The 23,474-nt window shown below is 41.2% G+C and overlaps 1 protein-coding gene across 1 annotated transcript in view; it reads left to right on the top strand.

Annotated features, from left to right (window-relative positions):
• CCDC170 (coiled-coil domain containing 170) overlaps positions 1 to 23,474 on the top strand; it is a 98,819-nt gene that overhangs the window by 34,645 nt on the left and 40,700 nt on the right. Inside the window, exons 4-7 of the mRNA XM_080805727.1 lie at positions 9,248 to 9,376; positions 10,686 to 10,942; positions 15,109 to 15,253; positions 21,322 to 21,507. Coding sequence (XP_080661853.1) covers positions 9,248 to 9,376; positions 10,686 to 10,942; positions 15,109 to 15,253; positions 21,322 to 21,507 — 717 coding nt within the window. The remainder of the gene's footprint in view (positions 1 to 9,247; positions 9,377 to 10,685; positions 10,943 to 15,108; positions 15,254 to 21,321; positions 21,508 to 23,474) is intronic.

The raw sequence follows: 23,474 nt of genomic DNA, 5'->3' as shown, positions 1-23,474 counted from the left end.
ATCCATGGTCATTGTAAAGGATTTGGAAAATATAGAAATATAGAAGAAAGAGGAAAATAAAATCTAGTTCTATAACTAAAAGATAACTACAGTTAACATTTTCTTTCCAATATTTTTCTTTTCTTTAAATAATATTTAATTATACAAATAATGCATAAATACATCCTTCTTGAAAAAATGAAACCATTGCCTTCTCCCTACACCCAGCTCCAATTCTAGTGTCACCCCCAGAGTTAAGTACTGTTATTGAGGTGATGTGTATGCTCTCAGACCTTTTTCTTTTTATTTTTCTCTCTACATATATTTATGGAAAATAAATAGTACATTGACCCCTTTTTATGTTTTATGTCAAAGAGTGTCAAACCATGGGTCTGCACTTTCTTTTTTTTTTTTTTTTAAGATTTTATTTATTTATTTCATAGGCAGAGATCACAAGTAGGCAGAGAGGCAGGCAGAGAGAGAGGGGAAGCAGGCTCCCCGCTGAGCAGAGAGTCTGATGGGGGGCTCGATCCCAGGACCCTGAGACCATGACCTGAGCCGAAGGCAGAGGCTTAACCCACTGAGCCACCCAGGCGCCCCTGCACTTTCTTATTTTTGTTCAGTGATGAATCATGGAGATATTATTGTGTTCAAACATACGATCTAGCTCACCCTGTGTGTTGCACAGTGTTCCATAGTATGCAAATGCCTTGTTTTAGTAATTTCCCTGTCAGTGGAAATTTGTATGGTTTTAGCCCTCCTCCCTTCCTTCTTTTGTTATTATAAACCATAGTATAATGAAAATCCTTAACATATTTTTATGCATATGTATGAGTATTTTTCATGGGGAGATAATTGGAGAGTAGAACTGCTCAGTTGGATAATGTTTACATTTAATACATAGAATGCATAGATTTTATTTTTTTAACTCCTGTATAGATTTTATTTTTTTAACTCCTGTTTATTTATTTATTTGAGAGAGCATGCATGTGTGTGCATGAGGGGTGGGAAGGGCTGAGGGAGCGGGAGAGAGAGAATCTCAACCAGGCTCCCCTCTCAGTGTGGAGCCCAACATGGAACTTGATCCCATGACCCTGAGATCACCACCTGAACTGAAATCAGGAGTCGAACACTGAACCGACTGAGCCACCCAGATGCCTCAATACATTGATTTTAATACAGTGAAACCAGTAGAGCATCCAAAGGGTTTAACTATTTCCTATTCCTGGCAGCTACATATGAAGATAACCCTTTCTTTATATTTTGCTAATACTTGTCATTATCAAATCTATTTTTTTCAAATTGATGTACCAAAAATGGTGTGTCTTTGTTTTAATTCTTATTCACCTGATTATTAGGGAGGTTGAAGGGTCTTTTTATGTATCTTTTTATGTATTTCTCTTAATGAGAATTCTCTGTTTATATGTATGCTCATTTTATTGATTTTCTTATTAATTTGTAAGTGTTCAAAATATTCAAGGTTTTAACTCTGTGATCATTGGGGAGTCTGCTTGAGATTCTCTCTCTCTGCCCCCCCAATGATAAATAAATCTTTAAAAAAATATTCTATGTTTTAATCCTTTGATACATATAAAATAATTTCTTTCAGTCTGTTATTTAGTGATTTATATCTATAAATTTTTGTACATGACTGGGATGAAACTGCATGTGTAATTTTATATTTCATCTCTTTTCACTAAAATTATATTACATTTTCCCATGTCATTAAAGATCCTCCAACAACATGATTTTTAATGACTGAATGTAATTTTATTGTGTGACTGTAACATTTTATTTTTCTTTTTTCTTCAAGTTAACATGCTTCTGTTCTTGAACTCTAATTCAATTTTGCTGTTGAAAATTTTTGGAAAATTTTGCTAATGATTGCCTTTCTGAATATCTTTGTCTTTAATCTTTTGGTGTATTTCCCTTTCTTTAGATAAGATTATGAGAAGGAAACTCATTCGGGCAAAGAGTATTAGTTTAAATTTCATTGATACATATTATGAAATCTTTTTCTGGAAATTTTATACCAGCTTATCTTTCTATGAGTAGTGTGACAGCATGTGTTTCTCACAGAACTGTCACTCTCTCTCTCTCCCTCTTATTTTTTAGAACTATCTTTTAATACACTTGATTATTAAGTGTATTTCAAATGTCAATTTTAGGGGCTCCTGGGTGGCTCAGTGGGTTAAAGCCTCTGCCTTTGGCTCAGGTCATGATCTCAGGGTCCTGGGATCGAGCCCCGCGTTGGGCTCTCTGCTCAGCAGGGAATCTGCTTCCCTTCCTCTCTCTCTGCCTGCCTCTCTGCCTACTTGTGATCTCTCTCTCTCTAATAAATAAATAAAATCTTTTAAAAAATGCCAATTTTAAAGACCAGAAGTAATAACTCACTGGTAGTATAATTTGTATTTAATTGATGACCACGGAAGAAGGATACTTCTCTTTTTTTTCCTTAAAGATTTTATTTATTTATTTGACAGAGAGAGAGATCACAAGTAGGCAGAGAGGCAGGCAGAGAGGGGGGGAAGCAGGCTCCCCACTGAGCAGAGAGCCTGATGTGGGGTTCGATCCCGGGACCCTGAGAATCATGACCTGAGCCGAAGGCAGAGGCTTAACCCACTGAGCCACCCAGGTGCCCTGAATACTTCTCTTTTATTAGGCATTTATAGTTCTTCTGATAATTGTTAGTTCTTTTATGTAATTTTTCTCTGCGGTATTTGTTTTCTTATTAGTTTGAGGGAGTTCTTTGCATATTATGGTTTTGACTCTTTGTATTATTTTTGTGGATATTTTTCCAGTTTGCTCTTCACTTTAAATTCTGTTTACATATTTTTAATGTGTAGAAGTTTCAAAATTTTTTGTCATATCATTTTTCTTGATGTTCTTTCATTGCTTATGCTTAGAAAGCCCTTTTCAAGATAAGATACGTACAAATAGTACTTTTATTATTGTATTTTTAATATTCAGTGCTTCAAGTCTATCTCAAATTTATTTTGGCTTATAATGTGTAATACAACTCTAAAATTTCTTTCTTTTGTTCTTTAATAATTAGCTTCATTATTTATTGACCAATATCTTTTCTCCACTTTTTCCATACACTAGATTCTTCTGAGCACCAGAGACTAAAGACTGTTCTTGGGGTTTCTGTTGGTCTTTCAGTTGATTTCCTATTGAGTATCACATTGTTATAACTAGGGTTTTTTTTTTTCCAAAATGAAAATATTTGAAAGGACATTTTTTTCTAATGCCGCTAAGTGACCAAAGGGCCATTTAGTTAAAAAAATTCTATCTATGTAGGTACTTCTAGTTTAAAAGTGGTGACGTACAGATAACATTTCTCCCTTCTATTCCTGGAAATTAGTCACAAGCAACAAAGACCATGAGAAGCAATGCCACTGTTGGCCCATCCAGGAGGTGGCCGCAATCTTGCGAGACAAAGTAGGTGGCGAGCCTTTCCCAAGCAGCAAAGGTTGAGGGAGGTGCGTGCGGGAGGGTGGGAAGGGCTGGGAAAGCTTCTTTTGCAAAGGCGAGTGGCAAACTCGGAGGAGTGGATCCAGAATCTCTCATTTGCAAGAGAGGATGGAGATGTGTGGCCTGGGAAGGGGAGCTTCTCTACACCTCCCTGGCTTCCACGAAGTAGAAGAGGGAGAGCCAAGTAAAAGTCACGCTGCGAGCCAGATTTGTAGGATGCTGTGGAGCTTGGGGCTCGTGGAAAGTCTGCATTGTGATAAGCCCTCCATGGGCTGGAACGAAAGAGAGGTCAAAGGAAGTTGTACACAAATCCTGTGTCTTCGCTGAAACATGAATGACTTTACCGTCCTGTCGCTTTGTGCACACTAACCTCTTCCACGGCGGGCCCAGCAAGCACTCACCTTCTAATGAGCAATCCAAAAGGAAACAACATGGGAAAGCTTACGACCAAGCATTCATTATGAATAAAACAATTGAATAAAGCCAACACGTGCCCGAAGCACGTTCAGAAAGCAATGATACAGGACTTCAAGGAGGATACAGCAAGATGAGGAGAGGAGTAGAAATGTGACCTGGGCTGGGCTCGGGAAAGAAAAGACCCCCCCCCCAAAAAAAAAAGAAAGAAAAAGTGAAGCCATTGCAGAAATAATAATAAGACAAAAAGGGACACAGGCAGGAAGGTGAGCATAGAGAAGAAATGGGGAGAGTAAGAGAGATGGAATGGAAATAAAGAATTAAAAAGGGACAGGGAAGAAATGAATGAAATGGAGTACATAGAGAGGAGATTAAGCAGGTGCATTATTAGAATCCCCTGAAAAGAAGACAAGCCAGAGTAAGAGAGGAAGAAAGGGGAGAGGTAGCATAAGCATTTTGGTTTCTTCCATTTAATAGTTTTGTTGGTACACTGGCAGGTATTTGGAATGAGAATATAAAGATCAAAAACTAGAAGTTGTAAGGGAGGGGACGAGAGGGGCAAGGAAGGGAATTTAGGCTCTTGTAGTGAATCAGCAGCTGTTGTCTAAATGGTATTACTTACAGTTTCAAACAAATAACTAGAACAAAAATACAAACCTTCCCCATGATCTGACCAAACAAAGCAAAGCAAACGGATGTATGGAAAAGCGATTAAAACAAGAAGCATAACACAAAATAATGCAGCAGACCTAAGACCAAATTTATCTGTTCCATGAACAGGTGGAAACGTCACGGAGACATCCAGGACGGGAAAAAGAATTTTGGGATCAATTGCAATGTCAAACCCGGCTGTATTAGGGGACATGAAAAACAAAGTGATCCAGGGAGGTTGAAGATCAAAATATGGAACAGAGGGATACGTGGTCAGATCCAAACAAAAAGAAATCAGGGATCACGGTCTCAGTATGAGCAAAGACTGGATTCAGAGCAGAAAGGAATACGTGAGCGTGTTATGATGCTCCTCAGGACAGCTCACCACGAGGATAAGTTCTGAATCTTTGCACCAAGTCAGACAGCACCAGCACTCCTAAAGCAAGAAAACCAGCGATACCAGGTGGCAGAGCTTTTCAGTAGTGACAGGAGGTTAAACTCACCCCTCCACTCACGACAGAGTGAAGGACAGAAATGAGACCCTGCTAGAAGGGCCCAGTTCAAATAACAAGCAAGGTAGGACTGACTGCTGGATGGTGGGCTCCGAGCCCCGAAGGCAGAGAAAACACCTTTTCAAGTGCCCAGAAAACTGAGTGTTCACGAAAACCTCAAGAAATTCCCCCAAGTAGAAATAACATAGACAAGGAGGATGGTGAAAATAGGCGATGGCTGGTAGAGCAAAGGGACCGCCCAGTCTGACCTGGCCCGCCACCGGGGGGTCCGCCCGTGAGTGTCAGCCCTGAATGCAGACGGTGCTCTGAGCCTGGTGTCATGAAGTAGAAATCCAGGACAAACCCAGAAAGTAAAGAGCCGTAACAACAGCACAGCTCTTAGCTCAGGTGAAAGAATTCCAAACCGAGCTGGAGGTATCTCGGAGATGGGACGAACACTTCGTTAGGATCTGTCGGGTGGCTGGAGGGCTGAGACGAAGAGCTTAGTCATAAAGGAATACGTGCATGTATTCTTCTTTCGGCTTCTGGATTGTCTTTCCGTGTCCCCGTCACCTTTCCTGCTACTGCCATTCGTTTCTTCTCTGTCAGGCTACCTCGGAGGGTCTTGAGGGAGTGGGTTTCTGTGGTACACCCCGGCGCCCTCTCAGCCCAGAGGTGTCTCTAGCACTCAGGCAGGGTTCTCTCTCTATAATTTTTTCCTTTTCCTATAGATTTGTAGAAAGAGATTCACGATATGGAATAATGGTGTAAGTTCAGGCTGAGTCTGAGTCCCAACGCAGGGGAAGACGTTGACGTCGCAGCTCGAAGACAGCCTGACACAGAGAGCAAATTCTTCCTTCCTCAGCCTTTTGGGTTCTACTCAGGCCTTCAGTGGACTGGAGGAGACCCACTGACACTGGGGAGGGCAATCTGCTTTACTCCGTCTACCAATTCAAACGCTAACCTCACAGGAACTCTCTCACAGACACACCCAAAATGGTGTTCAACCAAGTATCTGGACACCCTGTGGCCCAGTCAAGTGGACACATAAAATTTAGTCATCACAGCTACTAAGAGACATAGAAGAATTCCTGAACAAATGGAAGAAAAAACGTGATTTTCGTTGGAAGCCTTGATATTTAAAAGATGTCTGTTCTTAAGTTTATCTCTAAAATTATCATGGTCCCCCCCAAAACACCAACAGGATTTTTGGGAGTTTGATAAGTGGATTCTGTGTTTCATATGGCAGGACGCACAAGTTAGAATAGCCAGGAATATTCTGAAAAAGAAGCCCTACCTGGCACTACCACATGTGAATGAGGTCAGAGCTGCCCTTCAAGCCACTGTTCTTTTTTTTTTTTTAATAATTTTTAAAATTTTTTTATAAACATATAATGAATTATTAGCCCCAGGGGTACAGGTATGTGAATCACCAGGTTTACACACTTCATAGCACTCACCTAGCACATAGCCTCCCCAATATCCATACCCACCCCGCCCCCCCCCACGGCAACCCTCAGTTTGTTTTGTGGCATTAGGATTCTCTTATCAAGCCACTGTTCTTATGTTGCTCTTGTCCCTCAGCCTCACTGCCTTTGCTCAGATCTTTGACTACACAACCTGTTCCTGCCGCAGGACCCTTGCTCAGACTTTTGACTATTGGAATGATGTGTGTTGCACCTGCTTCATTACCTCTTGCCTATTTAATACCTACTTGGTTATCACTTCTTTGGGGAAATCTTTCCTTCTCACATCTCTGACTGTAAGTCACACTTTCCTTTGTTTGCTCCTTTTTTTCTTTCTTGCACGCATTTCAGTTTGTAATTATGTAATCATTAGTGTGGTTGTCTGATAAATGCTCTTTTTCTTAGTAGGGTGTAAGCTCAGTGCCTGGCCTTCAGTACGTTTTCAGTAAATATTTGTTGATGAATCACCTCTAGTCTGTTGGACTTCGAAGGGTGATGTAGACCCAGCAACTGTCTTCTAAACTCGGTGATCTGTCTAATGTGGGCCATGTCCCGGCATCCGTGGTCATGAGATCTTACTGTGTTGTTGCATCTGAAGATGTAAATGATTTCTGGTGGTGTTCTGCTCTAGAGCGTAACCTCCTAAAATGAAGGGCCGTATCTGACCTGTCTTGTGTGGCTTTTAATATTATGTCCAATGGATAATACTTTTCCATAAGAAGGAGATATAACATGATAGAATGATTGCGTCATTCCCTGAAAAGGGATGCTAGTCATTGGAAAAATAATGATAGCTATTGAAGAACTTATTTTCCTAATGAATTTTATAAAATGATGTGCCATACAGGGGCGCCTGGGAGGCTCAGTTGGTTAAGCATTTGACTCTTGATTGCAGCTGAGGTCATGATCTCAGGGTCGTGAGATTGAGCCCCGGGTCGGGCTCTGTGCACAGTGTGGAGCCTACTTGAGAGTCTCTCCCCACCTCTCCCTCTGCCCCTCCCCCTGCTTACACTCTCTGTCTCTTTCAAATAAATAAATACATAAAATCTTTATTTATTATTTATTTTTTTAAAGATTTTATTTATTTATTTGACACATCACAAGTAGGCAGAGAGGCAGGCAAGATGGGGGGGTGGAGTGGGAGAGCAGGTTCCCTGCTGAGCAGAGAGCCCGATGCGGGGCTTGATCCCAGGACCCTGAGATCATGACCTGAGCTGAAGGCAGAGGCTTAATGCACTGAGCCACCCAGGCGCCCCTACATAAAATCTTTAAAGACGTAAAATAAAACGATGTGTCCTACACACTCTACTTCATACCTCTCATAAGTGGCCACAGTCCTTATGTGGCCTGTTTGGGAAATGTTGCTGTGGTGGTTAGGGGTGGGAAAGTCACTTCTGAGTATAAAGTGAGGCTGACCAGGATGTGGTTCTCTCATTAGATGTCGTTCAACCTTTTATGCTTTCTCCCCAGGAGTACACACCTACCATCTTCTTGGATATGTTGTGATTGGCAAACACGGGCTGTTACTAGGTGCACTGAAGGTTTTGTTTGGCATTTCGTGTGTCGGAACACACGAGTCATGACAACACTTGTTGTCAAGTGAAGGGCTTTGAGAGGACTTTTGCATTCTCCAGTATTTCCAAACAGTAGTCTTTGGCAGTTCAGGAGCTGGGCAGCCGTCAACCAGTTAGTTTTACTCGTGTGTCCCCTGAGGCCTCGTAGATAATTCCAGGAAAACCTGCTTTGTGTGACCTCTCTCATATTCCTTCAAAAATGAATGGCTTTTCTGTGTGTTTTTTGCAAAGACCACAGGCCTTCGAAACTTGACAGAGGTAGGCATAGGTATCTACCTGTCCAAGGTCAGGAATAATTCTTGAAAGAAGCAGGCCTCATGGCGTAAGTAACAGAACCAGAGTTCGTCGACTCTGACCCACAGGCCAAACCCATCAAATCTGCTCTGCAGATGTGTTTATTTGGCTCCTACGGTGTTTCTTTTTTAAACATTGAAATTAGTTGCCAAGTTGAAAAAACTGGGAATTTTTACTTCAGAAAGTCTGGATATAGGACTTGTCTTGAAAAATTGGAAAAATTTGGGCCCGGCTCGGATCCACGTTTCTGCGTTGGCAGCCGTCCGTGGAGCTGAGGGCTGTTGCCTGGTGGGTGGGACGAGGTCTCCTCAGGCCTTGCCCCACGATCGCTGGTCTCCCAAGTTCATCTGAGTCACCTTCATGAGTCATGATCCCCAGAGAGGCTGTGAGATTGAGAATAAATGGTTTAGTGAATAATTAGGAAGGAGACAGCCTTTTGCCTTCAACTCACATGATCCCTTTGGTAAACAAATGATGCCCGTTAGTCAAAAGATGAGGTGAGTTGATCATTTTTGTAGTCTGGAAACGCAAGGACAATGAAATCTGCCTCTCGGCTGTGGACCTTGTCATACTGTGTCTGTTCCGACAGTCCTGTGGGGACTCGATCCGTTCTGGTCAGAGGTCTGGTCAGAGGCATTTGAGTTGAGTGGAAGGAAGCTCTCTATAGTGGCAAAGGCCAATTCTTAAATGCCGTCTGTGAGAGCACGTCACTCCTTCCTGGTCCGCTCCTGTCTCCTTCAGAGTTTTGAGAGTGAAGCGATACGAAGACATGTCCTGGGTAGCGTTTTCGAGACATCGGGGGCTACAAAGAATGCTCTCTGTGTAATCTTGCTTTGCATAGCTGCACAGAAAATGTTGTTTAAAACTCTTCTTTCTGTTTTGTCTTTTGGGGGAACCCTGTCAGGAAGTTTACAACCGTCCCTTGGAAGTCCCAGTCACTCGGGAGCAGTTAAACCACTATCGGAATGTGGCCGAAAATGCTCGAAGCGAACTGGCGGCAACTTTGGTCAAATTTGAATGCGCTCAGTCCGAGGTAAGACTATGCATCTTTGTGACTTAGAAATGGGCCACTTTAGCTTCTTAGAGAGTGAAACAGAGTATAGATGTGATTAGAAATAGGTTGGGAGGACACAGCTTTATACCTTTTGGCAAAGGTGATACTCCTTTGGTGCGCCTACTCCCCTTGTAGAGAAAATTCCTGAAAGGTGGTGCACCTGCTGTGGTGCAGAGCGAGGTGACATGGGCTGGATCCTCCCTGTCGGAGGAGCTTCACAGCCTTGAGACACTTGGGGGCACCTGATGACTTTGGTTGAAGTTGCCTTGGTGTTGGGTCATTTTTAGCATCTCCCTGAATATGTATCTTTAACATGATTAGCTTGCAGTCTGGGTGTCTTAGAAAGGAATTCTGGATCCCTTCCTAGTGTTAGTTCAGATTGCCTGGGGGTGGGGGGAATTCTAGGACAATGATTGGGGCTGGATCAGGTCTATTGTGGAGTTCCTGAGAGAGTCCCTCTGATCCACTCTGCTCACGGTCTGGTGGGCTTGAGGGGGTCCGAGCTTGCCCATGAGGTAACTGTCCTTTCACTGGCCTGCCAGGAATCCACTGACAGGTGATTTGGTATCATGTGTGTGTGAAAAATTGTGTGCACGTTTACTCATAGTTCCAAAGAAGTATACACATTCATCAAGTTTTCTTATAGGGTGGACCCGACGTCTTAATCGGGCCCATATGTTGTACAGTATTTTGATGCCACAGAATTTATAAAAATTAAAATGTTTCTTTTGTATAAATCCTATAAGGATTTTCCTTTTCTTCTGTGTTTTCCCCAGACATCTATTATTATTTTTTTATTATTAATTTTTTTTATTGCCCACAGTAAGGTTCAGAAGACAAGTGGGAGAAATATGGTGACATGTCAACTAGTCTGTACCTCCTTAAGAATCGGCTGTGGCTGTGAAATTACAATATCTTAATTTGTAGGTTTCTTGTTTCATTGTCAGCAGCAGTAAAAGCAATGCAGATTTAGGAAATGAGTTACCATTGAAAATATTTTATTGCTTTTTGTAAAATACACCACAGAAGTCTCTTGAGTGACACTAATCACCCCAAGACATTGCTCAGTTGGTTTTGAAAGAGACAGTAGATGAAGTCCACTGTTTAGTTGTAAGTTCCCATCTGGTGATACAGATACAAATGTACAAAAAAAAAAAAGAAAATACAGTTAGATTAAGTCATGAACAAAAGAGCGAGATTTGAAATTATGGTTTTGGGTTTCTCAAAAGTACTTCACACTTACGCCACTGAAATCCTTTTCCTCCTTTTTACGGGTTTTCCACGTTAGCTTCGAGACCTCCGATCCAAGATGCTTTCGAAAGAAGCCTCCTGTCAAGAGTTGAAAGCTGAAATGGAGAATTACAGAGAAGATAATGCTAGAAAATCATCTCTCCTCACCTCCCTGAGAGACAGAGTTCAGGAGCTAGAAGAAGAAGCAGCAGCACTTACCACTTCTAAAATTAGAACCGAAATCACAGCTCACACTGCAATCACGGAGAACCAGGAGCTAAAGAAGAAAGTTGCAGAACTAGATGAGAACTTACAGTAAGGGTATTTCATATATTTCATGATTGTTAGTGTTCAAATACTAGTTCCTGATAGCAGGATATGCCCTTGAAGGTACTGGTGTGTTGTTGCCTTATTTGGTCCTGAAACTCAATTTGGAAAAAAAAAAAATTTTGAACGTCAAATATCTTCGGAGTCTTGAAAATTTTTCTCAAGCTCATTTCCAAATGCTACCAGGAATCTTAACAAACAAGGTATTGTCCTAAGCATGTTTATGTCTGGTCGATTGGGGCTGCAAGTGCTCATATACAGAATTTAGAAGATTTTCTGTAAGTAGAGGTTTAACTAGAGGTGGTGGAATGGCACAGAGAGGGAGGTGTTTATTCAAAAGCTCGCTGTAAAAATATCCTGGAAGCCCAGACCACTCCAGACCACCCCGAATACTCCTCATTAGCTTTTATTACCCATTTATGCAGAAAAATCACGAAATGTGGGTTTCCCACACTTCGTTCTGGCAAAAGGTAATTCTCGAGACAAAACTGGGAACTTGTTCCAAAAATATACTTTTAAAATTCTACATGTAATAACTTAGATAACTTTAATAATAAGATACTTTATGTTTCTTTTACTTATTCCATCTTAAAAAAAAGAAGACCCAACACCTCCAACTCTTGTCCTCTCCCCCTCTCCCCCCGCCCCAACCTTACAGCAAAACTCCTGTGACCAGTGATCCCACATTGAGGATTAAATGGTCAGTCTTTATCTCACTTGACTTACCAGTATATCAGGCACAGTTGGTCTCTCTCCTTGAACCACCTTCTTCTTCTGGCTGCCAGGACACTCCCCACGCCTGCTTTGTATCTTTCCATTCTAGCCGCCTTGCCACGGTCTCTTTTGTTTTCCCCATCTCATCTCATTGACTTCCAAAGACTGGAGCGCCCGGGCATGCAGTCCTTGCGTCACTTCTGGTTTCTGTCTACATTCAGTCTCTCGCTGATCTCATGACTTTAAGTATGATCTAAATGCTAGTGATGCCCGCATTTCTGTATCTAGCCTGGATCTTTTCTCGGACCTCAAGAAAGACCCACATATTTTTACTACCTACTGGACATTGTCATGTGGATGTCCAATGGGCATCTCACACTTAACAGGACCAAACGGAGCTCGTGCTGTTCCCACAGAATGCTCCTGCTCCTTTCCTCATCTCCGGTGATAATTCCATTCCTCTACTTCATCAGGTCAACAGTCTTGGTCACCATCCTTGGTCCTCTTACTCTTTCACGCTTTGTGTGTGATCCTTCAACAAGTCCCCTCATCTCTACCTGCAAAATCAGTCTACATTTTGACGGCTTCCCATTTGCCTTCATTGCCACTAACCTGATTCAAGGGGCTACCATCTCTCTCTGGGATTTTTGCAATAGCCTCTGAAGTGATTTTGTTGCTGCTGCCTGTGCCCCTCTCAGCCGGAGTGATCCTGTAAAAACACAAATTAGATCTCATTGGTCCTCTGCCTAGAGGCCTGCGGGGACTTCTCTTCTCTCTCAGGGTAAAGACAAAGGATGTTCTATTACCTAGAGGGCTCATCGGACCTGGTTTTGTTTCCATTCTCCCTTATTCTTTCCATTTCAGCTCATTGGCTCCTTTGCTGTCCTTCGAACGTAACAAGTGTGTTTCTACCTCAGGACTTTTGCACTTGCTAATCCCATGGCCTGGAAAGCTCTTCCCCCAGATATTGCATGGCTTCCCCTCTGCTCCCTTTAGGTCTTCACTCAGAAGTCGCTTTCTCAGGTCTTCCGTGCGTGACGACATCTAAAATTTTACTCTGCTTCCTCCATATATTTCTTCCTCCCCTTCCTGCCTAATTTTTTTCTCTCCAGCTTTTTCTTTATAACTGTATACATTTCACATACATTGACTTTGATTACTGTCCATCTTCCTGACGAGAACATAAGCTCTGTGAGGGCAAGGATGTTCATCTGTTTTGTTCACTATTGTGTCTTTAGTACCTTTAACTGGGCTTGGTGCATAGTGAGTATCCAGTAAATATTTATTAAATATTTAATAAATAATAATAATAATTATGTCATAATTATAACATGTTATAATTATACATAATTATAATTATAATAATATAGTAATATTAATAAATAATAAATTAAATATTTAAATATTTATTGTATTTTATTTATTATTATAATATATAAATAAAATATATAAATATTAAATATCTATTAAATAAATGAATAGTACAAAAGATATGTACTGATTGTAAGAAAAATTTTTTTAAGATGTAGAAAATTGCCAAAAACATTAAAATTACTTAAGACCTTATGATTCTGAAGAAGCTGTACTTCAGAGTCTGGTGAACAGGTTTTCAGGTAGTTGACATCATATAATGAACCTTTTTTTTTTTAACTGAATAATATGTTGTAGACATATAGTTTTAAAGATTGACAAACCATGAGAGATTGTGGACTCTGAGAAACAAACTGAGGGTTTTGGAGGGGAGGGGGCAGCAAGATGCGTGAGCCTGGTGGTGGGTATTAAGGAGGGCACGGATTGCATGGAGCACTGGGTGTGGTGCATAAAAAATGAATCTTGGAACACTGAAAAAATAAAATAAAAAAAAAGAGATTTTACTGATTGATTGATGGATCTTGAGCAGGGGGAGGGTCAGAGGGAGAGAGAGAGGGAGAGAGGATCTCAAGTGGGCTCTGGGCTGAGCGTAGAGCCCGATGTGGGGCTCGATCCCACGACCCTGAGATCATGACCTGAGCCAAAATCAAGAGTTGGGCACTTAACCAGCTGAGCGACCCAGGCGTCCCTATGTTGTAGATATCTTAAAAAGTGACTCGTTGTATCATCCTTATTAGCCCACATTACCCATTGCCTGAAATATCATAATTTACTTACCAGTTCTTTTTGTTATTTCTTGCAGACACTCAGGTCGGTTTCACTCAAAGAATCATTATAAGCCAAGTATATTCATGTGTACTCCTATTTTCACATTTATGTGATCGTGTCCTTAGGGTAGCTTCCTAGAACTTTGTTGGGTCCAAGTGAAATGCACATAGAAGTGGGAGTAGTTCAGACACACTTGGGATGGAGAAGCAAGACTGAAGTCTTGGACCGACTGGGTGGAATCATGCACATAAATCAGTCCATCCACATCATAGCATTAACTGTGCTCTTCATGAGCCAGAGAGACTGAATACATTTTACCTTTCATATGCTGAAAATAAGAACTTAGAGATGTATTGATGTTGGTCTTTTATTGTTATACATTTTTCTAAACAGAAATATGATATGCTTTTGAATGTATGCAATTACATGCTTTGTTAATCTTTGAATAGAGTGAAAGAATTTGCAGGAAACACTGAACATGGTAAAAAGGGAAAGCAATAATCATGTTTATTATCTTGGGTACTGAAAAATTGATACCAAATTACTGAAATGATTCTAATTTGCCTTTAAAGTATGTCTATTTTTTGATGATCTCTTAGTCTGTAACATTTAAAGCATTAGGAATAGACCGTGCTATTTCAGCAAACCTATTTGAGATTTGAAATGAAATATTCATAGCAGAGCATAATCAACTGATTTTCCTTGACTGGCCCATTTCAATACTCTTAAAACACTCTGGATGTATGAAAACTGGTAACGGTCTTTGCTGGTGATTGAACATTTCTCTCTTTGAACATCCCCTGCTGCTGATATATTTTTTATTATAGTTATGCTTGGCCATGACCCGGGGTATGCCCTAAGTAACACTTATAGATCACTGCATAACGTCTGAAAATAAAGCAAGGGATGATATACTAGAAGAAACATAGCAGCACTGTCCTACTTCCTCATGAGGACTCAACAGAGACCCATGACTACATACATCCATTGTGATCTAGAGATTTCCTGCCACTTCTGCAGATCCTAAATGGTCCAGGACAAGAGGCAGAGACTCTGTCTCCTTTGCTGTTACAAGATCTAAGATGCCATGAAGATTTTTGTACATTTCTGCCAAGTGTAGGTACCTGGCTTTGACAGGCAGCCCTTACACGGCTCGAATGGCGATGATGCGTTCTGTGTCCGGGAAACTGTGTTGTGATGAAAGTGGTGATTGGATCAGAGAACTTAAGTTCTGAACTTTGTTTGATGAATGATCTCTTCTGTGGTGTTATAACTTGACTTATGTGTTGTTTGCCCTGTAGAAAGTGTTTAAAGGAAAATGAGGAGACTAAGAATCAAGCCTCGAGGAATTGCAAGAAACATGAGGAATTTCTAGCTCAACTTGGTGACTTCTTAGATCCAGAGAAGAAGAATGAAAAGGCATCAGATGAAGATTTAATTCTAAAGGTGAATGCACATGAAAAAGACGACAAATGTAGCCGTCATTCTGACATGTGCCGTGAATGGAATTGCTGTGATTGAGTCCGGGGGTGGCAGGAGAATGGGACAGTAGCCCAAATATAGCATTGCTTGCCTCTGTGATCTGGGACAAACCTTATCACCTCTCTGAGCTCAATTCCAAAGTCCTTTCTAACATTATTTGGGATTAATTGCTCTCCAGAAAAGATGAATTGTTTTGTCTTAAATATATTTAGGTTGCCAAATACAACTAATCATTCATCTTAACAATGTGTTTTAGGGAGTTTTTTGTTTTAGTTACAGACAGATGCACACACACACGAAACCCACACCCAAACCAGCTGTGTCATTTTTGGGATACTTACTGAGTCTAAGGTTAAGATTAGTTCTAAAGTACTTTTTAATTTTCCACTGAAATCAAATAATAGTAAGGTTGCCAGTAAGGTGGAAATTAGTTATATTCAGTGAATAATTCACTCAGCACATAGTGATTCATTAGGGCACCTGACGGTGTTGGAGCTCTCACCATATCTTTGCTCATTTCACACCTTTCGTATCCTTGCTTCCTGACAGATCTCCTTGCAGCCAATCTTTTTCCTTAAAATTAAAATTTATTAAAAGGGTAAGTGACATGCAACATTATAATAGTTTCAGGGGTATAGCATGATGATTTGACCTGGTATACACTGTGAGATGATTCCCATAGTAAGTCTGGTCACCATCTGTCACCATGAAGAGCTATAAAAAATTTATTATTTTTTCTCTTGAGAGGAACACTTTCAAGATGTACTTTCCTGGCAGCTTACAAATGTGTCCTAGGGTCGTAGTCACCATGCTGCACACCACACCTCCATCACCTGTTCATTTCCCAGCTGGAAGTCTGTAGCCCCCACCCTCCTCCCCACGGGCAACAACCACTCTGTTCTCCATATTCATGTGCTTTTTTTGTTTGTTTGTTTTGGCTCATCTGTTTTTTAGATTCCACATATAAATGAAAGCGTAGACTGACTTCATTTAGCATCATACTCTCCCAGTCCACCACTGTTGTCACAAATGGCAAAGATTCATTCTCTCTCTCTTTCTGTTTTGGGGGGGAGGACAGAGGGAGAGGGAGAAAGAGAATCTTAAGCAGGTTCCATGTCCAGCATGGAGGCAAATGTGGGGCTCCATCTCCTGACCCTGAGATCATGATCTGAGCCAAAATCAAGAGTCAGATGCTTAACTGACTGAGCTACCCGGGTGCCCCATTTCAGTCTTTTATATGACTGAGTAGTATTCAAGGTTTACACACACACACACACACACACACACACACACACACATATGTATATAATTTTGCATATATACATGAATATATATCTGTATTTATAAATTTATATATATTTTTTCATCTATTGATGGACCCTTAGGTTGTTTGCATAGCTTGGTTATTGTAAATAATGCTGTAGTGAACATATGGGTGCATACATCTTTTCTTTTATTTATTCATTTGAGAGAGAGAGGGAGCACGAGTGGGGGGGGGGAGAAGCAGAGGGAGAGGGACAAGTAGACTCCACACTGAGCATGGAGCCCGATGCGGGACTTCATCTCACGACCCTGATCATGACCTAAGCGGAAATCAAGAGTTGGATGTTTAATGGACTGAGTCACCCAGGTGCCTCGCATATATCTTTTCTAAATAGTGTTTTTATTTTCTTGGGATAAATGCTCAGAAGTGAAATTGTTGGATCATATGGTAATTATATTTTTAATGTTTTGAGGAGCCTCCATACTGTTTTCTACTTTGGATGTACCAGTTTACATTCCCACCCACAGTGCGCAAGGATTCCTCTTTCTCCATATCCTCTCCAATAGTTACTTTGTAACTTTTTGATATTAGCCATTCTGACAGACGTAAACTGAAAGTTCATGTGGTTTTGATTTGTGTTTCCTGGATGATGAATGATGTTGAACATCTTTTCATGTGTCTGTTTGCCATTTGTATGTCATCTTTGGAAAGATTGCTGTTCAGTCCTCCGCCCATTTTTTTTTTTTTAAAGATTTTATTTATTAGAGAGAGAAGGAGAGAGCAAGTGTGTGCATGCACGCAAGCAGGGGGAAGAGGCAGATGGAGAGGGAGAGGCAGACTCTCTGCTGAGCAGGGAGCTTGATGCAGAACTCGATCCCAGGACCCTGAGATCATGACCCAAGCCAAAGGCAGAACCTTAACTGACTGAGCCACCCAGGCGCCCCTGCCCACTTTTTTTGATTGGATTTTTTCCTTACACGAGTTCTTTATTTATTAACCCCTTATCAGGTACATGATTTGCAAATATTTTCTTCCCATTCAGTGTGTTACCTTTTCATCTTTTTGCTGGGTTTCTTGGCCATGCAGAAGCTTTTCAGTTTGGTAGAGTATCACTTGTTATTTTTTATTTTATTTTATTTTATTTTGCTTTTGTTGGCTTTGCTTTTGGAGTCAGGTCCAAAAAAAAAAAAAATGTTGCTGATGTCTATATTTTCTTACAGGAATTTTATGGTTTTAGGTCCTATAGTCAAGTCTTTAATCCATGTTGTGTTCATTTTTGTGTGTGCTATAAGATAATAGTCTAATTTAATTCTTTTGCTTATGGCTGCCCAGTTTTCTCAGTATCACTTATTGAAGAGATTATCCTTTCTGTATTGTATATTGTGTTTCCTTTGTTGTAAATTAATTGACCATGTATATGTGTGGGTTTATTATTTATATGTGTGGGTTTATTATTTCTGATCTCTCTGTTCCATTCTGTGGACGTATGTGTCTGTTTTTATGTTGTTACCATACTGTTTTGATGACTATAGCTCTGTAATATCATTTGGAATCAGGCAACATGATCCCTCCAGTTTTGTTCTTCTTTCCCAAGATTGTGTTGTTTATTGAGGCTCTTTTGTGATTCCGTCCAAACATTATCATTGGTCTATGTCTCTGAAAAATGCCATTGGGATTTTGATAGGATTGCGTCGAATCTATAGATTGCTTTGACTTATGTGGACATTTTGACAATATTAACTCTCCCAATCCATGGGCACAGAATCTCTTTCCATTTATTTGTGTCTTCTTCAATTTCTTTCATTAATCCATGCAGCCATTTTTAAAGCCACATCTCAGAATCTTATTAGTAAGCTTCTCAGCTGTACTTCCTACAAGGTGGAAAATCGTTTCAGTTAACTTCATGAAGCATTCCACTTCACTGACAGGTTCTGATAGCTCAGGCCTGATAGTCCCGAGGGTTCTAGATGCTTCTCCTTCACTTCCCTGTTGCACACGTGGACCAGCAGCCTGTCTGTCAAAGTCCACGGGGCAGTGTAGTTTGGGAGATTGTTTTTAAAGCCAAATGATGGGGCAAAGAAAAGAGAATGGAGAACCTTCTTCTTTCATGACACCCTTCCTTCCCCTCATCAGAGATGAGCTCCAGGTGCTAATCTGGAAGTTGATACTGTATTAATTATGCCTTATTGTCTTCTGTATTTTGAATGCTTTGACATTTGGGGTCTTGCTGACCCAGGAGAGACTGACTCAGAGGGTTAGCCAGTTTCTCCTAAATGACCCTGTGGGGAGCATGGCTTTCACATGCAAATCCGTCGCTCCCACACCCCGGTCATTTTTTCTGTCAGGCTCTGGGCCACTGTCTACCTTCCCGGATCACCACAAGGCTAGGTACCACACAGCCCTTACATGCCTCAGATTACTCTAACTAGCCAGTCCCAAGCCTGCTTATCTCGCCTCGGTCACCTCATCCTGTGGAAACCATGACAAAGATTCTTACCTCTGTTTTCCTTTGCTGTCCTCGTCTCCTGACTGACCTGGTGCTTCCCTTCGTGGCCTCATGTGGCACAGCGTGCCCCTTCTTCTTAACAACTGTGAGTAACAAATTGTTTTGCAGCGGCAGCTCTCTCCAGATCTGTTCACTTCCCCATACCTGAATAACAAAAGAAACTGTATTTTAAAACAGATGCTAGGATTCTAGAGCGTTAGCATCTCAAATTAAAAAAAAAAAAATCACTGGTCGGGAGGAGAAAGGCTGCTGTCTTGATCAACACTCACTAGGTGGTCCCCTGGGAAGTGGAACAAAACCACTCCTTTCAAAACCACTTCCTCCCTTTCACAGCTCTCCCAACCACATGTGCACCCGCCGCTCTCCCAAGAAACCAAGGAGGTGTTCCTCAGGACTTACCGGACATTCATCCATTTCACAGAGATTTAGTGAGTGACTACTATATGCTAGACACAGTTCTGGGAGCTGGTGGTGCCGCAGTGAATAAGATAAGACTGAATCTGCTCTTCTAGAAATTTTGTTATTGTGAGATAAAGATAATGAGGAAATAAACAAATATCCAATATTATCTCACGTAGTGAAGGGGAAGAAACACCAACGAGGATGTGGGGATAGAGAGTGAGGCAGGTTAGAGGTGTGGCAGGCTAGTTGACGTGGACTGGCTGAGGAGTGCCCCTCTGAGGTAGGAACTTTTTACTTTTTTAAAATTATTTTTCAAAATTTAAGTTCAATTAATTAACATATAATATATTAGTTTCAGAGGTAGAGTTCAGTGATTCATCAGTTTTATCTAACACTCAGAGCTTATTATATCATGTGCTCTCCTTAATGTCCATCACCCAGTTACACCAACCCCCACCCCCCTCCCTCCAGCAACCCTGCTTGTTTCCTCTGATTAAGAGTCTCCTGTGGTTTGTCTCCCTCTCTGATTTTGTCTTGTTTTATTTTTCCCTCCCTCCCCTACAATCCTCTGGTTTGTTTCTTAAATTCCACATATGAGTGAGATTGTATGATACTTACTTTTCTCTGATTGGCTTATTTCCCTTAGCATAATACCCTCCAGTTCCATACTTGTTGTTGCAAATGGCGAGATTCCATTTTTTGAAGGCTGCATAGTATTCCATTGTGTACACACACACCCTTTCTTCATCCATTCAGCTGTTGATGGACATCTGGGCTCTTTCCATAGTTTGCCTACTGTGGACATTGCTGCTATAAACATTGGAGTGCGGGTGACCCTTCGGATAGCTACATTTGTGTCTTTGGGGTAGATCCCCAGTAGTGTAATGGCTAGGTCGTAGGGCAGCTCTATTTTCAACTTGTTGAGGAATCTCCACACTCTTTTCCAGAGTGGCTACACCAGCTTACATTCTGAGATGGGGCCTTTTGAAAGCTTACATTCTGAGGTGGGGACTGAGCATACACATATGCAGAAAAGTGTTCAGGAGCGTGGGAACGGCCCTGAGTTGGGAGCCGGATGCCATGTTGGCCAGGTGCTGAGGCTGAAAGATATGTCGCTTCCCCAGAGCATCGTAACGCAGATACTGACTCTGTAACGTGGGGTCTCAGCTCTTCCTGTAGGCGTCCTCGTGGCCTTCCAGCCTGAGCTGTCTGCAGGGCTGGTTCCCCAGGCCAAGGAGCCTGTCTGATTTCATTTTCCCTCCTTGTAAATCTTATAAATCTTATTCATGCTTTCTGCTGACAGCCTAAATGCACAACATAGAGAGTGAAAAGCTCTGCTAATCCTAATGATAGCCACTGTTTGAGCATGTTATTCGGGGTTTTTCTATGCTTATATTAATTAGGAGGATTTTCTTTTTAAAAAGAAAGTCCTGCTTTCTTCTCTGTGCCCCCCCCCCCCTTAGTGCCTCGCATGCCATTGGCGCCAGCAGACGTGGGCAGAATAGAAGTCCTTTGCTCCCTCCCCTGCTGTAATCTCTGTGGAACATCACCTTTCCTCGATTATTTAAGCCAGGGGCTTGCTGGTGCCTGCTCTGTCGGGAAGCATTTGGCAAGGCTCTCAGTAGCGCTGCCCTGAAGCTATCTTTTGATTAATTTTAATTTGATCACTGGGTCTGCCCGTAACAACAGAGTTTAGAGGCTGCTTTTGAAAATGTGTTCTTTTGAGTGGATGGAGGGATAGTGCTTTCCCGGGTTTCGTGTGATCATGCAGTCAGCGGGGTACGTAGATCAGAGTTGCTTACAGGAAGCCGTATGAAATTGTTAATTTTTATCAGCTAGCTGTAACTGCTTTCTCTTCAGCTTAGAGAGCTGTGCGAGGAAAACGCATTGGTGAAAGGACAGATTGTTACTCTTGAAGAGACTGTAAATGTCCATGAGATGGAAGCAAAAGCTAGCAGAGAAACCATCATGAGGTTGGTTTCTGAAGTAAACAGAGAGCAGAAAAAAGCTGCCTCCTGCACCGAGGAAAGAGACAAGCTGAACCAGGTACAGTATGTGAAGTGTGTATGTGCATCTGCGATCATGTTTATGAAGTGGAAATTGACAGCCAGATGTGGGTGAGCACACTGGCATGACCGACCACAGCTTCCAAACGCTGCTGTCAGCAGGAGGGCTGGGGGCAGCATGGGACTCGGTGACCCGAACAGGCCGTTGGGTACATAGCTTTTTCCTAATTAGGAAACACACACACACACACACACACACACACACACACACACACCATATTTAAAGGTAGAGTCTGTAGAGAACTATGTTCTCCTTTAGTTAGCCTCTAAGGATTTTGAAAACTCAAACGTTAACCTTTTTTGAACAAATAGGTAATGCATCCACCAGATACAAAATTCCAAATAGACATAAAGGTATATGGTGAAAAAAAAGAGTATATGGTGAAAATCTTCCCCACCCCCACCCCTCCTGCCAGCCACACAGTTGTTCTTCTCAGAGGCAACCTCTGTTAACAGTTATTTTTTTATACCTTTCTAGAAATGTTCTATGATGTGTATACTTACTCTTTTTAAAATTAAATATTAATACAAATGGCAACATGCTCTGCATTATATTTTTCCTTTCATTTAAATACAAAATGGTAATATACCACACACTGCTATAAGCAAGGCTGCTATGAATAATCTGATATTATTTGTCATGCTTGAGAATGTATCAGTAAGACAAAACCCTAGAATATATATACTTGCAAGGTCGAAGGAGGTGGGTGTTACTTAGAAGAGACTGTCATGGGGCACCTGGGTGGCTCAGTCGGTTAAGCATCTACCTTTGGCTCAGGTCATGATCCCAGGGTTTTGGGATCAAGCCCCACGTTGGGCTACCTGCTCAGTGGGGAGTCTGCTTCTCCTTCTCCCACTCCCCCTGCTTGTGCTCTCTCCCTCTGTCAAACAAGTAAATAAAATCTTAGAAAAATAAAAAAGAGATTGTCAAAGGGAAGTGCCTTAATACTAGACCTTTAATTGATCTTTTCAAATTACCCAAAGCCGTGTTTGAGCATGTCAATTAATCCTATATGTTTTTTCATGCTATATAATTTTTCAACTATATTTTTATATTCTTGTGACAAAGAAACTAATTATGGGATTAATAATAATGCTGAATTTCCAAAAGTGAAAGCGAGACAGTGCAATCCGTTAACAAAATACATAGGAGACAATTAAGTGGTAAAGGAGATGTAGTTCAAAATCAGATAATGACTGGACTGGATTCAGGTTCAATGTTTTTGGCGAGGACATTTCAGAGTTTAAGTTGTAGATGTCATATTATAGGCACGTTATACTGGTTTGTTCCTTGTTGCTGACACTAAGTTTGCCTATCTCTTTAGCGTAAAGGGACTTTTTTTTTTCTTCTTCAGTTAAGTGAGGTATCCCTGGGCAGATTATTCCTGATAATTGGCGGGTTTATTTCTGTTCCCCATTGACTTTACTGAGTGGTATTATCATCACTGATTCTTGTCTGGATTAATTTACATCATGGGGGGGGTAATATTCAAATTTTACCATTCCTTCTGCCTATTAGCTGGCATTCTGTAAAGAAAAGATTTTTTTTTTTCTTTTCAGTTCTGTGGACACATGAATTTATATTTACTCACTGTGTTACAATCAATTACTTTTTTTTTTTTTTCTTGGTGCTCCAAATTCACTATATTGGCCCAGCAGCAGCCCCTCTGGGATGGTCTCTGTGACCTTATAACCTGCCTCTGGTCATTTAAAACTTCCTTGCTTTTTCTGACAGAAGACATGACATATGAGGATCACTTAGAATTTTCAGACACAGAACTGAAATTGACCTGTTCTGTAGGGATTGTTGGTGCCTTTTCCTGGAGAATGGTGCTTACAACCAAGATTTAGGCTCTCGGTGTGCTCATTGCTATTGGGCTTTCGTTTCTTTTGGTGGATTGTGCTAGAAATACATTTTTAGTAATAAACCCTTCGTGGTATGTTTAA

Source organism: Martes martes (genome assembly GCF_963455335.1).
Source record: "Martes martes genome assembly, chromosome: 6".
Taxonomy (NCBI): domain Eukaryota; kingdom Metazoa; phylum Chordata; class Mammalia; order Carnivora; family Mustelidae; genus Martes; species Martes martes.
This window is presented reverse-complemented; position numbering and strand designations above follow the sequence as displayed.